Source organism: Micromesistius poutassou, assembly GCF_964030765.1.
Source record: "Micromesistius poutassou genome assembly, chromosome: 3".
NCBI lineage: Eukaryota > Metazoa > Chordata > Actinopteri > Gadiformes > Gadidae > Micromesistius > Micromesistius poutassou.
Genome location: NC_140273.1, coordinates 21,843,335 through 21,858,811, shown reverse-complemented (window position 1 = coordinate 21,858,811; position 15,477 = coordinate 21,843,335). Strand labels below are relative to the sequence as shown.

Genomic DNA, 15,477 nt, shown 5'->3' with positions numbered 1-15,477 from the left:
TTGCCTGTGCATTAAGTTGTTTTCACCACTGCACACAAAATAAGACACATTTTATAATTGATGCCATAGGTTTAACCAAATGGAGAGAGATCAACGAATAGAACCAGGACGTGATTGCTACGTAAAACAGAGCGGGAGCCCATGATTCTTTCACAAAGCACCTGAGCGTTTTAGAACTCGCAGCGGCGCTCAAGTCAGTCGCACGCGTGCTTTAAGTAAATTGCATGTTTAATTAAGTCACACGTGCGTTTTAAGTAAATCGTGTGTTTATGTAAAACACGCACTTAAGTAAGTCGCACACGCGCTTTAAGTAAATCGCGCCCTTTAGTAAGTCGCACGCGCGCTTTAAGTAAATTGTGCGCTTTCAGTAAGTCGCGCGCTGTTAGTGTCCTGTATGGACTCTGGCCGCCCTGCTGGTCTTCTGTGGCAGTGAATGATTTTGTTTGCATTTGCCATGTGCTTTTTGTTTTTGTCCTGAACCCCGCCCTCACCTGCCTGGTGCCCCGCCCTGGCCACACCTGCTCATTAGCTGCTCGTTGTCCTGATTGAGTTTTCCCTGTCCCTTGTTTTCTCCCTGCCAATGATTTGCCTTCCCTCTGTTATTTAAGTTCAGCCCACCAGTTATTCTTTGTCAGATCGTACCACAAAGTTTGGTGAGACACTCTGCCCGTTTTTGCTCTGCCTGTTTCTGCTCTGCCGGAAGACTTTGGATTCTCTGCCTTGTGATTTTTTTTGTTTAGGATTTTTTTCTTTTTGTGTTGGAACTTTGCCTTGATCTTTTGTGCGTTACATTTTTGACTCCGTAGTTTGACTTTTGACCAGTCTGCCCTTTTGTTTTTAAATCCTAAAGAAAAGGAATAAACATTTTTTCCAATAGTATCCGGTCTGCACATGGGTCCTTTTTTTGCAATCCCTAACACACGTGTGCTTACAGTTAGTCGCTAATGCTTTGCTAAAGTGCGAGATTTACTTAATAATTGATTGAATTTATATAGCGCATTTTCTAGACACTCAAAGACGCTTTACAGTGAAGGGGGGGACCTCACTAACCACCACCAATGTGTAGCACCCACTTGGGTGATGCACGGCAGCCAATCAGCGGCAGAACGCTCACCACACACCAGCTTGAGGTGGAGAGTGAGGGAATTAATGAATGAGCCAATCATATACAGGGAGATGATTAGGGGGCCAGATTGAATGAGCCTGGTCGGGCAGTTTTAGCCAGGACACCGGGGGACCCCCTACTCCTTGCGATAAGTGCCCTGGGATCTTTTATGACCTCAGTGAGTCAGGACCTCGGTTTTACCTCCGAAGGACGGCGCGTGTGCAACTTACTAAAGGGAGTGTGTGACTTACTATAGCGTGAGTTAGAAATCGACACGCGCGCTTTATATGAAAACGACTCCCATGTCACCTCCCAGGCTCCATAAATAACAGCTACTGAAATACAGTTCCAACAATATGAGGCTGCTTGCCTGTAGGCCTTTTCACACTGCCAAGCCGGTCCGGTCGCGGCTTGGCACGCCCGGCAATTTCACTGGAGAAGGCGGGGCTATGCATGGAGGGTCGATCTCTTTAGAATAATTTGCATACTACGAGTGTTTTTACTTTTTTATGATTCAAGAGACTCGCATGCAAGAGTGAGTATACATCTCAGTGTAGGGCAAGCTCAAAAACGGCAACATATTTATTTTGCTGACCACTTTGTTTTTTATCCCGACAAAAGCATCGTAAGGAAAGTTCCTCTGCGTCTTTCTCGTAGTTCGCACCATCTTTCCCCGTCTATACGACTGCATCACCTTCTCTCCCATGATGGTCAGCAGCTCTCAGATTTCACTGTTGTATCTGGTTATCACTGTTAGCTACATCCTATATAATCCAGATAACCCAACACACACGCACGCACGCACGCACGCACGCACAACCAGGTCACTATTCAGCGCATGCATTTGAGGAAAATAGTGAAATGGCAATGGCAAAACAACAATAGTAGGCTATATAATAAAGTATTGTGTTAGACTTCAATAGAATGAACACATGCCCTTCTCCAGTTAGAACTACTCATTTTGACATCGCCCCCCACCGGAACCACGGAGCATCAGAATGAAACCGCCAATGTGTGTAGGGTCTGGGAGTGTCAATTGGGGCGCTTGGGGCGCTATCTTTTACCTCGGACAGTATAAACGAGCGGACCATGACAGTATAAACGAGCGGACCATGCCAGGAAAAAGGCGTGCATAAGACGGGCATATTTGGCAGTGTAAAAACGTCTATTGATTCTGATCAAAATTAGTGTGTATTCCCTAAGGAAAGTTTCTCAGGAAATCTTTTTCCGCATTTCAAGAGTGGGTGACATGAATGGCATGCATTGCACTCATTTTCTTCAACAATATTTATATATTTCAAGGTCAAAGTCAGAACCCATTGATTAATTGGGTGAAACAATTTGATATTGATATTTCCCAGACGGCAATGAAATAAACGTATTGTAATCTTTTGTCAGGTTTTACCATCAGAGGCATCTGAAAACAACAATGAAAGAGTCAACCAATAACTCGCTAAACATCCCCCCCCCCAGACAATGCTTCAAACAATGTCATTCAAAAAGATTTACAAAAATATATTCAAAAATAGTAATTATGGACCGATTTGACAACACACTTGTTGTATTACATGTCTGTGTTGTGCTTTGTGTGTTGTGGCATCATTGCACTTAAACCCTTACATTTTTTGTGAAAACTTTTCATTTTCAAACTGATCATTTTGGGTTGCAGGTTCAGTTGTAATGCGGACAACAATCTTTTAAATAGGTTATCCTTTAGAAGGTCATGAGAGAGTCAATTGAGGTGCGAACTCAGGCCGGTATATTACCTTGATCAGTGTAAATGTGGACAATGGCGGGAAAAAGGCGGGCATAAAACGGGCATACTTGGCAGTGTAAAAATTAAACGTTTAGTGTGTGTGTGTGTGTGTGTGTGTGTGTGTGTGTGTGTGTGTGTGTGTGTGTGTGTGTGTGTGTGTGTGTGTGTGTGTGTGTGTGTGTGTGTGTGTGTGTGTGTGTGGCTTAAGCATAAACTGAACCAGAGTTCTTCAGGATGCTGTTCTCTGCGATGGCCCAAACTGCCTTATAGCCTACCCTCAGAACAACTCTCCTATTTGAACCCGGCATGGCATGATTCATACTTTTAGGTTGTAGTAGTAGTAATAACAGCTCAAAATACATGGACACATGGATTGCTTTGCAGCCATTTGAAATAAACTCAACACATTCATTATATTGTCACTCTCCTTCACCTTAGCAAGTGCTCAAATACCACTACTGTCACTTCAAGATATTATCTGTTTGATTTCATTCTTTTTCCGAACGGAGGACTTCAAGCTCTGCACTCTAATATCATTTCTCCTTTGAGACATGCTTTGTATTTGTATTGCATATGAACAATGTCCTCTGACAACCAGGGCTGATGTTTTAGCTAGCCTGTGGTCTCTGAATGCAGTGGTCTGTGTGTGTTCACCGTGTATCTTAGGTGTTTAAGAATTCAAACAAGATGAGATTTATTTGCCGACAGCTTTAGGGAGAAGGGAGGAGGGGTTCCAGCCATGGTTTCCAGCCCAGGGCAACCCTGTCATTCTTATTTTAGCGAGTACAAGTCGTTGAGTATCAGCGTGTTATGTATGAAATATGCCACACATCATGGTGTTTTACTAGCCTGGCTCCGCTGCCTCCGTACTTCCGCTCAATTTTAATTTCCCTTCGGTACTACGTCTGGGTTTGCGGTATATTTTCGCAGGTTTTCTGCAGCCAATTTTTTGGCCGTCCAATCAGCAAACAGAGGGAGTGGCTGAGAACATTGACGTTGAGGTTGTGCGCTGGTTTGAGTCGTAGTCAAACGTCAGCGATTGGTTATGGCAGATCCAGAGCGGCACTGGGGCAGATCTAATAGTTTCAAACTCCAACAGACGCCCGCCTTCAGTGAGTTAACGTTTGTCAATGGAGAAAGGCCAGACTCTCTGTGCAAATGAAATTTGAAAAGTACGAGATTCTGGTAATGACAAGGCTAGTGTTTTACTACAAATGTCCGAGAATCTTAACCTTCTCTCGGATGCAGCAAACGACATCAACTGCTGCCCAGATGGAGCTCCACACATCGACACACACACTGGTTAGCATAGACCCTCATCATCTTAAGGTTGTTTAAGTGCTTTCTTAAAGGTAGTTTGACGTACCGCGAAGAATGCAACTTGCTTCTATTTTAGTAACAGTGACAAAAGGGCATTGACTCAAATCATCAACGATCATAAAATACATACTAACATGTTTAAAACAATAGGACAATTTGGGGTGCGCTGACTTTAAATAACATTTAAATCGCTAGGGAGCTATGTATGATTAACCATATCCAGGTGTCATCTTCAACCTGTCCTTATCTGTCTCCACTTTTGGGCTCTTTTTTTTTTTTTTCCCAGACAGACAAAAACCAACACATGTACAAACATAGCCATCGCCACTGCATGTTATACAGATACAGAAGAGTTTCAACAGTGGGGGCATAGAAAGGACAAAGGAAAGACAAGAACACACAAGAAAGTGTGTGTGTGTGTGTTGCATTGGCCAGGGCAAATGCATAATCCCTTCCACCTGGTTTCTAATCTTAGATTAGAGGTGACCGGCTCACACACGCTGGTCTACACAGTGAGGTAAAACACAGATGGCCAGACACCATTCCTAACAGATTATATTAATATATGTGAATCACTTATCTGATCACATAAAAAGCAGTTTTTAGGGTGATCTGATAAGATAAACAGTCAGGTTTAACAGACATCCTCAGCAGAGTCTTGTGATTGGTTCGCTCGCTCTACCTGAAAGCGTCTCACATCAGACGGACGTCCCCCTTTCCGTGCCTCTCCCTGCCATGCGACTGTTTTCATTCACACCACAGCTATACAGACATTGATCTGGAAACGTCACTCGGTCTTGAGCAGGCAGATTACCTGTTCAGGATTTCCCAGATATCGAATCCTCTGTAACTTTGCAGGGTAAGACTGCATGATTGAAAGGGGATTCACACACAAGGTGATGCTTTCTACAATGGAGGATATCCACAGACCTTAACCTTTTGTGAATTCTATATTTGTACAAAGACTCTCCAGGTCACCTGGGCCAGTACCCACAGATTAAAGGGCCAATACCCACATATCAAAGGGCCAATACCCACATATCAAAGGGCCAATACCCACATATCAAAGGGCCAATACCCACATATCAAAGGGCCAATACCAATAGATTCAAGGGCCAATACCAACAGATTCAAGGGCCAATACCCACATATTAAAGGGCCAGTACCCACAGATTAAAGGGCCAATACCCACAGATTAAAGGGCCAATACCAACAGATTCAAGGGCCAATACCCACATATTAAAGGGCCAGTACCCACAGATTAAAGGGCCAATACCCACAGATTAAAGGGCCAGTACCCACAGATTAAAGGGCCAATACCCACAGATTAAAGGGCCAGTACCCACAGATTAAAAGGCCAATACACACAGATTAAAGGGCCAGTACCCACAGATTAAAAGGCCAATACACACAGATTAAAGGGCCAATAAGCACTGATTTAAGAATGAAGACCAGCTGCGTGCTCTGCATGTCCTCCTGGCGAGGAGTTAATGGCTGAAATGGCTCTGTAGATGTGTAGATGATCCCTGCCCCATGTCAAATCTCCAAAACCTGTTTTCATCAGACGACGTCCAGATGGCTCCAAGGGAAGCAGGTCACACCAGGCGAGCCACAGAGCCAACCAATCTGGAGAACTTGAAAACCTTGAAAAGTATGCACCATGTCAGATGTTGCAGATAAGCTCATCAGTTAAATGGCTCAGGTCACAACATGGCTTAAAGAGTGCTGCCTCCAACAAAATGTGTCAGTCAACATGTTCTTCTGCAAAACCAACAGACCTACTAGTGACTCCTGGCAAACAATCAATGCATCAGATTGATATGTAAGGTTGTTCATTTAATCAAACCTCTCCTTTGTTACATGTTAAAGCTGTAAACGGGTAATGTTATCTTGAACATTTCTGATCCATTAAAAAAAATATCTACAGATGCCGTCAAGATGTTTCTACATCTGTTTAACAAGCTGGTCAGAGGCCAATCAAAGTATGCTGAAACCACTTTAATCACTATACAAACAAGCACTCAAAGCACTGGAAAAAGATCTGGAAATTACCCACTACCCTATTCTTAAAAAAAAGATTTCAAACCTAATAAAATATGCAAACTTGGTATGCAAATTCTTCCATGACTTAGCTTCAGCACCACTTTAAGCCTTCATCAACAAAAGAACCAATGCTAATCACTAATGGCACTATGGGGTCTATGTGAGGAGACAAGTGCCTTTAGCCCGCCAGCCTGGTCTGTCTGAGGTGGAATAGAGTGGAAATAACTCCAAATCACATCTACTAAACACTTTCAGAAACCAATTAAAACAATGTATGATTAATGCATCCCAATGTTGCAATGTTGCAATGTTCTTCTATATTTATATTTGGCCCTTCTGCCTTCACAGCTTTTAACATATATGTTTCCTTTACCAATATTTAAACAGTATGTCCTGTTGTAGGAAAACCTTTTTAACACCTTTGCCATGGACTACTGCTGAAAAAAATAAATTAAAAAAACGTGTATTTTTAACTCCATTTACAAACACTCCCATGTAATGGAGAGGTGGTTTAACAACAGCGCTCAGGACGTGTCCTTAAACACCCCAAACACACCTGGCATTGATCTGCTAGACCCGGAGAGGGGCTTATAGAGGTAGGCTGCCCATAGGAGCTGACCATGGACTGTGTTTATAATGCATCAGCAACTTAGACCATGGGCGTGAAAAAACAGCTCTTATATTGGGCAGCCTGGGACATGTACAAAGCTAGCTATTACCAGGCTGCAGGCTTACCAAAGAAGAGGTTTAGACAGCTGGCTAGGTATTGCTCAATCCCAGCCACCATGGGCAGCCTGGCAGTGTACTGAAGATTGGTTTAGGGCATGGTGATTACTCAAATTACAAGATTATCTAGATGAAACGATCATTGTGCCGCATTCACTTTTGCAATGATGCTCTCATTTTGTGTAATAAATCCTGCTGGATATATTACACAAAACTGCTTTCCTTCCTTTCCTTTACGAATCGCTGCAGTGATAAAGACAGATGGATTCAACCATCTGATGTAGCCAGTGAAAACCAGTGTATGTTCCGTAGCCTACTCTGATCAAAATATTCTATGTATTAAGAGGTCTCTATTGTAAGTATTATTATTAGGTTGATTTTTATTCAAAGTGGAAATGAGTGTAGTGAAGGGCAGTTCGCAGATATAGGGGATTGTGATAAGTGGGTGGGTATTCTTTAATGCATGTTTTGGGGACGTTGTTTTTTTTAAGGTGGACTCCCTGTTCGAGAACTTGTTGGCCAAAGCCCTCTTTTTGAGGAAAGTTGGTATCCAATACGACTGCACACAGTCATGTTATCAAAAGCAACCTATATTCAGGTACCACAGTGCAAGTAAACATTGGCTTGTAGCGCTGACCGCTATCAAGATGAACGATCAATTAATATAAAGGAAAGTGATTATTATTTGAGTTTACCGCTATGGATGCAATAATAGGATTGTGTGTGATGTACTGCAGGTCGAAGTGAACAAAAAAAATCTGCAGCAGCAGATGTTGAAATGGCTGAAATAAAATACTACTAGAAAAGAGTACTAGACCAATCAGATATGTTCAGCGCTGCAAGCCCCACCCCCAAGTACATCACTCGAGCATGGACTTTTCGGGGGTCACATACGGCCCTTTTCCAACGACAGTGCCAGCTGAACTCACCTCGACTCAGCCCGCCTTTTCTTGCGTTTCGATCACCAAAATTCGGTACCTGGTACCTGGTACTTTTTTAGTCTCACCTCCGTCAAGGTTCCAAGAGAGCAGATCTTATACTTTTGTGTGACGTAAATAGGCTGCTGGCCCCTGATTGGCCAGGATGACACCACTGGACGATGAGCGCGGTGTCCGAGCCTGACACCCAACACCTTTAAATACTAGCATCAGCGTTCGGTCAACAATAGGGGTCTACCCTTGGTTTTTTGAGCATTTCATATGGAACGACTCCTTTCATCAAATTCTCCTTTCCACTCGAGTTCGCCGCCAAAGTGGTCATTCAACCCACAATGCTTTGTTTTTGTTCGCTTCCGATAGTATGGTCGGATCAAGTTCACACCAACAGTGAACCGAAACAGAGGTCACTTGGGGGCCGAGCGAGACCCCTGTTATCCAGCGGCCATGTTTGTTCCGTAACAGAGTTCAAAGGAGCATCACCAGCAGAACCGTACGATGGGGGGAAGGCCGCAGGTTTGGATTAAGACGGACCAAATAGCTCAGTGTGAAAGCCCCTGTAGCCTGTCACCACCAAGGGCTTCTTTAGATAGTGGAGAGTGAGTCCATGTAGAGCAGTAGGAGTCTGTACATTCAGAGAGCGCCCACACATATTCACTGCCAATCTGCCAGTGTGCCAGTATGCTCATAAGAAACTTGATTTAAATTGTTGTACATTTTCATATTGCAATGTTGTGATATTGTATTTAATAGCCTAATAATAATAGAAATATACAACATAAAAATATATATGAATGAAACGATTATTACTGGCCAAGATGGCCATCAAGATTTATATTAACCAGACAATTGAAATTGTAGTCAGCCAACTGGCTGGTTAATGCCGGCTAACAGAAACCCCGGGCACCTCCACGGCGTGTAAGAGAGATGAATGTGTGAGGATCAACGCAATACGGCCCTCAACTAAGAGAAATCGTCTTTGATAGAATTTTCTTGTTACCCCACTGGGAAAGAAAGACGTTAAAACACTATTGATAACCATCTCCACTACTACTAATCAGTCTGGATGCCGTTCACTTCCCCTCCCACTGCCACTGATACCAAAGCCAAGCATAAAGACTCCAAACTTCAAACTTCCAGATGTGTGTGTGAGCATCACATAATAAGCATTTAAAGGCTACTGTGGATTGGGAAGTCATTTAGAATCAGTAGGTGCATTCAGGAAATTAAATATGCATGGATGAATAAGTCAAGGCAAATTGAAAATGTCTCACACACAAATCCCCATGGATTACATAAATACATAAATGTAGGAAGCTCTGAAGTTTAATAACCTAACCCTAGCGATATAACTTGCCACACATTTCTTAAAGGGAGAAGGTGAATCTTGCTGGTAGCCATTACACTGTGGCTAAACTGAGAGGAGAAATCGTCGTCCTACAGTAAAGTTATTTGATGGAGGTAACGATTTGGGCCTGAGTGCCATTCAGTCCTGGTGTTTGTTGCGCAACACACCATTGATATTTGGTGATCTAGTGCAGAGAGAAGATGAGTACTGGCAACATTTAATGTTGTTTCTGCAGATAGTGGATATTGTTTTTATTCTTTTATTATGAAGTATAAGGAATATTGGACCAATTCCTCACATCGTGTATGTGTGACAAGGCAAAGCAGAACTTAACAAGACCCACCTGGAAAGCTTCAAAAGTATTACAAAAACATTGTCCATAAAGCACAAAGATTCATGGCCTTGTATTGGGAATCTGACAGCCGGTGCAGATTGACTATTGGTCTAGAACAGATGGCGCAGTTCAGAGAATTGAAAGAAGGTCTTTCAAATCAAATGCATATGAACCAACTGATTCCTCCCTTTATATAGTTATATATTTCCATCTTATGCAGCATTGACCAGTGTTGTTGTAATGTTGACTTTTTTCATGGATGGATTTCTTAAGTGGAGGGCAAATTTTAAGATGACTTTTGTAGACGTTTCCACTGGAGGGTAGTCCAGGTAGCAAGGGGAGACCGAGCAAGATAACAAAAGGAAACTGGTTGTTTGTGTGAAACATAATTTCTAAAACATAACTTGATATTTTAAACATCAAAATAAATAAAATGTAATTTATTGATTATTTAACAGAATCAATAGTTGTTACTTGTCTGTCTAGGTAATCATGCTTTCCTTTATATCCCCTAATGAAAGTTCCCTCGGCCAGTTGTATTTTGCTAAGGGTGAATTGTTGTATTTGGCGATGGTTAAGAAGAATAGTTAGTGTTCTAGATTTAAAATGGCTAAGATTATCCTCTGATGTGTGTATCCTCTGAAATCCTCTGTAATCCTTCCTCATAGTAACACTTTTAAATGAACCATGTCATTTAAGCAGGGGATGACACAAGGGCCTATAAATAATATTATATATATATATATATTTAAAGGTTGAGAATTTAAATGATTGAGAAGTAGTTTTAAATGTTGTTTCTGCAGATAGTGAACATTGTGTTTTCTCTAGTCCTAACTGACGGAACGACCATCTTTCTGAAACACATTATTGTTGAGCATCATCAGCTGTTGACTGTCTGTTTCCTGATAGAAATGGAACCATCATTTCCTGACACGTTATCCCCGATGTGTTTCTGGGTGTGTGTTGCTGTTGGACAGAATACTGTCGAAGTAGAAGAGTGTCAGATGGGTACAGGGAAAAGGAGCATAATGGAGGCCAGATGAGGCTGAAGCATGCTGTGAGAAATGGAGAGTGGGGGGTGTGGATCATGTCCTATTTATAGTGGGCATGATGAAGTAACTGTTTTGTAGAAGCTAAGCAGGGGGAGAGAGAGGGAGATTCCACCACATTAATCTGAATCAGGAGGGGTGGGAGGTGGATTGTAAGGACTGTAGGCCAGGTGGCAGGTTGGAGGCTCTGGCTGCACTTGATGGAAAGCCTCATCATTTTTCTGCACTCATCAGATTTCAAAGAAAACAGCTTATGTTGACTTGGAGGGAATTGAGCAAATCTTTAAGGAAGGGGAATACAGGACAGAATAAACAAGTCTCTGTTGTTCTACAACAGCACATTATTTCATGGGCATTTCAGGAGATGGACTTTCAAATGATTAATCATTTCTATCGTATTGTTGGCTGAGAAAAACAGGGCTGACTTTGATTTCAGTCTCTGTTCTGAAACAACAGCATTGTTCCTAAAATATTGTTGCATTACAGTGTGGGGCAGTTCTGCCGGCACCCAGGAAAAAATAATGTTATGATTGAGCAATTCTGTTATATAGATAAAAAAATATCATACATCACTTTCTGTTTATGCATGGCCATATTTTCTGACCACCCCAAACCATTTCTGTGTTAACAACTCGATGGTGTTCTGAACATCAATGGGCTGTGCGGCACATGCTGTCACGAGAGCGCCACTTGTGTTTGAGGGGGGCTATGCTACATTAGCTAAACAATGGCTGAGGGACCAAGGACTGAAGCTTTGTATCCGTCCAAAAAGTCAGTCGTCAGTGTGGGAGTATTTCGGATACACAAAGAAAGAACTATTCCTATATAATCGTGGCGGTGAAAAAAATCTGGATTACTCGAGCTGTATAGCTCAGTGAAGAAGAGCTTAGACTGCGTCCTTTCACCAAAATATGTATTTAGAGGATTCAGTTATACTGGACTTTTACTTTTTAATCCTAATGTAAAATAATATAGCGGATGGCTGTTTGTTTCGGATGAGGGGGATATGATAAGTGGGTCGTCATTCTTTAATGCACGCATGTTTAGAAGACATTTGTTCTTGAGGTTGTTGTTCTAAAATAGGCTATCAATCATTTTGTACCGCAGTAAGTCAAGTAAACATATCTATCTATCGAGATGAATGATCAATACATATAACATATGCAGTTAGAACATATGCAGTTAGAACAATGTCTGTTGCGAAACATAAATAGGCTGTTACCTTTGCCTTGTCCTACAACTTACATACCCAAATCTGATCGGTTAAGTAAGGGATAACGTACAGAACGCCGGTCATTATCGGGAAATAAGCCCAGACAGGGCGAACCGGACACCGACGCGAAACGGGGGTGTCTCTCTCCGCCCTGACGGGGCTTGTTTTAGATAATGACCGGCGACCTTATTACACGGTTACTTGCCAAAACCAAAAAATGACTTCACACGGTGTGTGTCTTTTTACAATTACCATTCGTAGTGTTCATCAGCAGAGAAATAGTCCGCCAAAGACGGTGACGTCGCTTAGCAACCGAATCCGCTGGGGTTCATAAGTTACCGGACTGCTTGCGGAGTGATAGGAAAGACGTCAAAAAAATCCACTTTCCTTGACAGTGGTCATTATGTGCTTAGCAACGGTCATTATTGAAAAATAATTCACCACCAGAAGTCGGGAAGGCTCATGCCAGTGAACGGAGCGTTCCACAGCGTTGAGGAGAGCCGTGGAATAAACAGATTTATTCACTGGCTAGGACCGTAACAAATCGGCCTTGGTGTGAATAAAATTAATGCCACAAGGGCCACACACACTGATGTGTGTGTGGCCCTTTTAATTATCAACATTGCCATTGTCATTTTAACGCTACTTCACAACAACGCAACAAAAATAATCACAAATGGGCCATAGCCATGGGGATAACACATCCTTCCTACAACTCTTGGCAAAACAAAACAAAAATCCCCCAAAATGTACACGCGTGAATGTATGTACAGGTGTTTTTAACCACTCTCTGTCTGTCTGTCTGTCTGTCCTGGGCTCCTGTAGAGACATGGCCATGTCCCTTCTGCTAGATGCCAGTCAAATCTAGCCACTGTCCCTTTAATAATACTTTTAAAAAGGGTTGAAAAAGTGCATTAACATTTTAAGCATCTCAAGTAGCTCCTAAATGACCTGGACATATCTGTAGTCAATGCTGATCGATAGTGATTTCAATGATGTTAATATTCCAGAACTAATATATTGTGCAAATAAAAAATGCAGCCAGTACTCAGAGAGGACAGAACATTGTTATTGAGTTTTTGAATTCTGAAAGTCTCCTGCCAACTCACTCTGAGGGGCCCAATCGTACACAGACAGTCTCTCTCCAGCGTTGACTCTTGAGTGAGTGATGTTGACATTTTACTACAAAACCATAAATGCTCTCAAAAACAGACCAAGTGTGGGGTGTGATACCGTGAGATCTAATCTAGGATCAATAAATTTGAATATGTTATAGCTGAACTTCTTGGCGGCAACGGCACAGAGCCTGGGCCGGAATCCGAGAACTGCATGGGGCGGAGTTACACTGTGTTGGCTGATTGCTTACGGAACATAGGGAAAGGGATTGTTGCGCGAGTGGCTGCAGCCTTTAGATAGGGTGTATTTCCGCAGTAGGCAGTCCATACGATGTTGATTAGAAACCTTTACAGAGACTTGTTCACCTTCCAGCCAAGTTTATGTCTGTAAATGACAGATCCCTCCAGCAACTTGATTGGTCGAAACAAATATGACGCGTAAAGTGAAACACACCCCGTTCACCCAGATGTGAGCTCGTCTGCTATCCGACTTTAAATATGAATCTATAAATCCATGTTTGCCAACTTTGGGTTTTTGGCTGGAGTGAGACTCTGTAAAATCCGAATTGAATTGTTGAGGGGGGGGGGTGGGGGGGGGGACTGTGGCAGCGCTGCAATTTAGCGCTGTGAGAACGTTGTAAGGGGACGTCGTAAACCGCTCCCCTTTCATTAAAAAGAACACGCTGTGGTCTAGTCTAGTCAAGTCATCAACAGAAAATTCACGGTAGTTGTTTTTTTTGTTTTTTTGACATTTGTTGCGTGTGCGTGACAGCGTGAGATTGATGCTGAAAGCGTGAGTGTCACGCCAGATGCGTAAGAGTTGGCAACTCTAACTCAGACTGTGAGACTAGGTGTGATCAAATAATGGCCTGGTTGTGCTTCAAGCTTACAGGCTACTCATGTCCACACAAGACTTTGTGCACTGCACTCACAAGCATGGCCTCGCTCTCTCTCTCTCTCTTGCTCTCTCTCGCTCTCTCATGCTCTCTCAAACACACATACAGAAACCCACTACTAGAACACAGAGACGAACAGACAGAGCGCACTTGACCATCTGACACCTGCTTCCATTGGCTTATATAAACCCACTCTTTCCAACTCTCTCCAAAACAATCAAACCTCTCTCTCTCTCTCTCTCTCTCTCTCTCTCTCTCTCTCTCTCTCTCTCTCTCTCTCTCTATCGCTCTCTCTCTCTCTATCGCTCTCTCTCTCTCTCTCTATCGCTCTCTCTCTCTGTTTGTGTTTAGGACTGTGTGTGTTCAGTGTTTTCTCTATATCCTAATCACGTGCTCTGGAAAGCGCTTATAACGCACAGGAAGCGAAGACGCAAACGGAGCGGCTACAAGTGAGCCCAAAGGTTTGGATCAAACGACAGTCCACACATCGATTTAGATTTGTTTGTAATGACTTCGTGATTTTTTCAGGAATGGTTAACACGATGAGGATGAAGTCAACCGGCCACCAAGTTGGTCGGGGTGATTGACCTTAACCTGACACGTGCTGCAGATCAATACAAAGCGCCACTCGGTGTGATCACTAACCCACTCAGGCCAGAGCGCTGCCTAACATAGTGGAGTAACTCCTACTGCTGTTACTCATGCTGTTAGCGGTAAATCACGTGTTATCTTTTGCTCAGTGAAATAAAACTCAAGTGTGTGCGAGTCCGTATGGCTGTGTGTGTGCGCGCGTGTGCGTGTGCGTGTGCGTGTGCGTGTGTGTGTGCGTGTGTGTGTGTGTGTGTGTGTGTGTGTGCGCGTGCGTGCGTGCGTGTGCGTGTGTGTGTGTAAAAAGAAAAAGAAAGATTGCACATCTGGGACTGGGACGGTGTCAGCGGCTACCGTGAAGCAAGGCAGCACCATACGCTGCTCTGTACGTACCGGCTCGTCTCCCTGGTCCTGCTCGTAGTACTCATAGTAGTCTGGCTGGCTGAACTCGTCACTGGCCAGGCTGCTGCAGATCAAGTATGCGAGCACCACCGATACTCCGGGTAAATGCATGGCTTATAAAGTTCCAGGCTGTGATAATCCGTTGTGGGGGTCCCGGCACGGGGGTCAGGTTTTCCTGTTAAAGTCCCGTCTCTCTGCTTGGGTTAGTCCTGCGGTGGTGGTGTGGAAGTCTACACCGCTTTGCCCTCCGGCTTTCAAGGTCCCGGCGATAGGATTTGGAGCGGCCGACGTAGTATTGGAGCCCACTTCATTCAGGGAAAGTATCCGACGCGCAACAAGTTTCACCCTGACGTGTGCCCTCAGCTCTGCAGCGGTTCACACGTGTGAGTGAGTCCAGCCTGAGGAGACGGGGGGGGGGGGTGGGGGGGTGGGTGGGGGGGCCGGTACAGACAGAGGAGCGCTCAGCGAATGAGAACGGAGCTAGCGGGACAAGGGGAGTAGGAGGCGAGACCAGGGGGAATGATGAATGGCAGGTTTATCACCAAGTTTCACGCCGTCACACTTCTCTTTCATTTGCTGTAAGAAATTAACCTTTTAAATGACCGTGCAGATCGGTTACTGAATGACGTCAAGTCTCTGGGGGTCAG

General features: G+C 43.5%; 1 protein-coding gene across 2 annotated transcripts in view; it reads right to left on the bottom strand.

Moving 5' to 3' along the window:
- Nucleotides 1-15,198, bottom strand: part of vegfc (vascular endothelial growth factor c) — a 54,143-nt gene extending 38,945 nt beyond the window's left edge. For both annotated transcript variants that reach the window (XM_084466235.1, XM_084466236.1), the window contains exon 1: nt 14,822-15,198. In XM_084466235.1, coding sequence (XP_084322361.1) covers nt 14,822-14,941 — 120 coding nt within the window. In that variant the 5' untranslated portion in view covers nt 14,942-15,198. The remainder of the gene's footprint in view (nt 1-14,821) is intronic.
- Nucleotides 15,199-15,477: the final 279 nt, after the last annotated feature.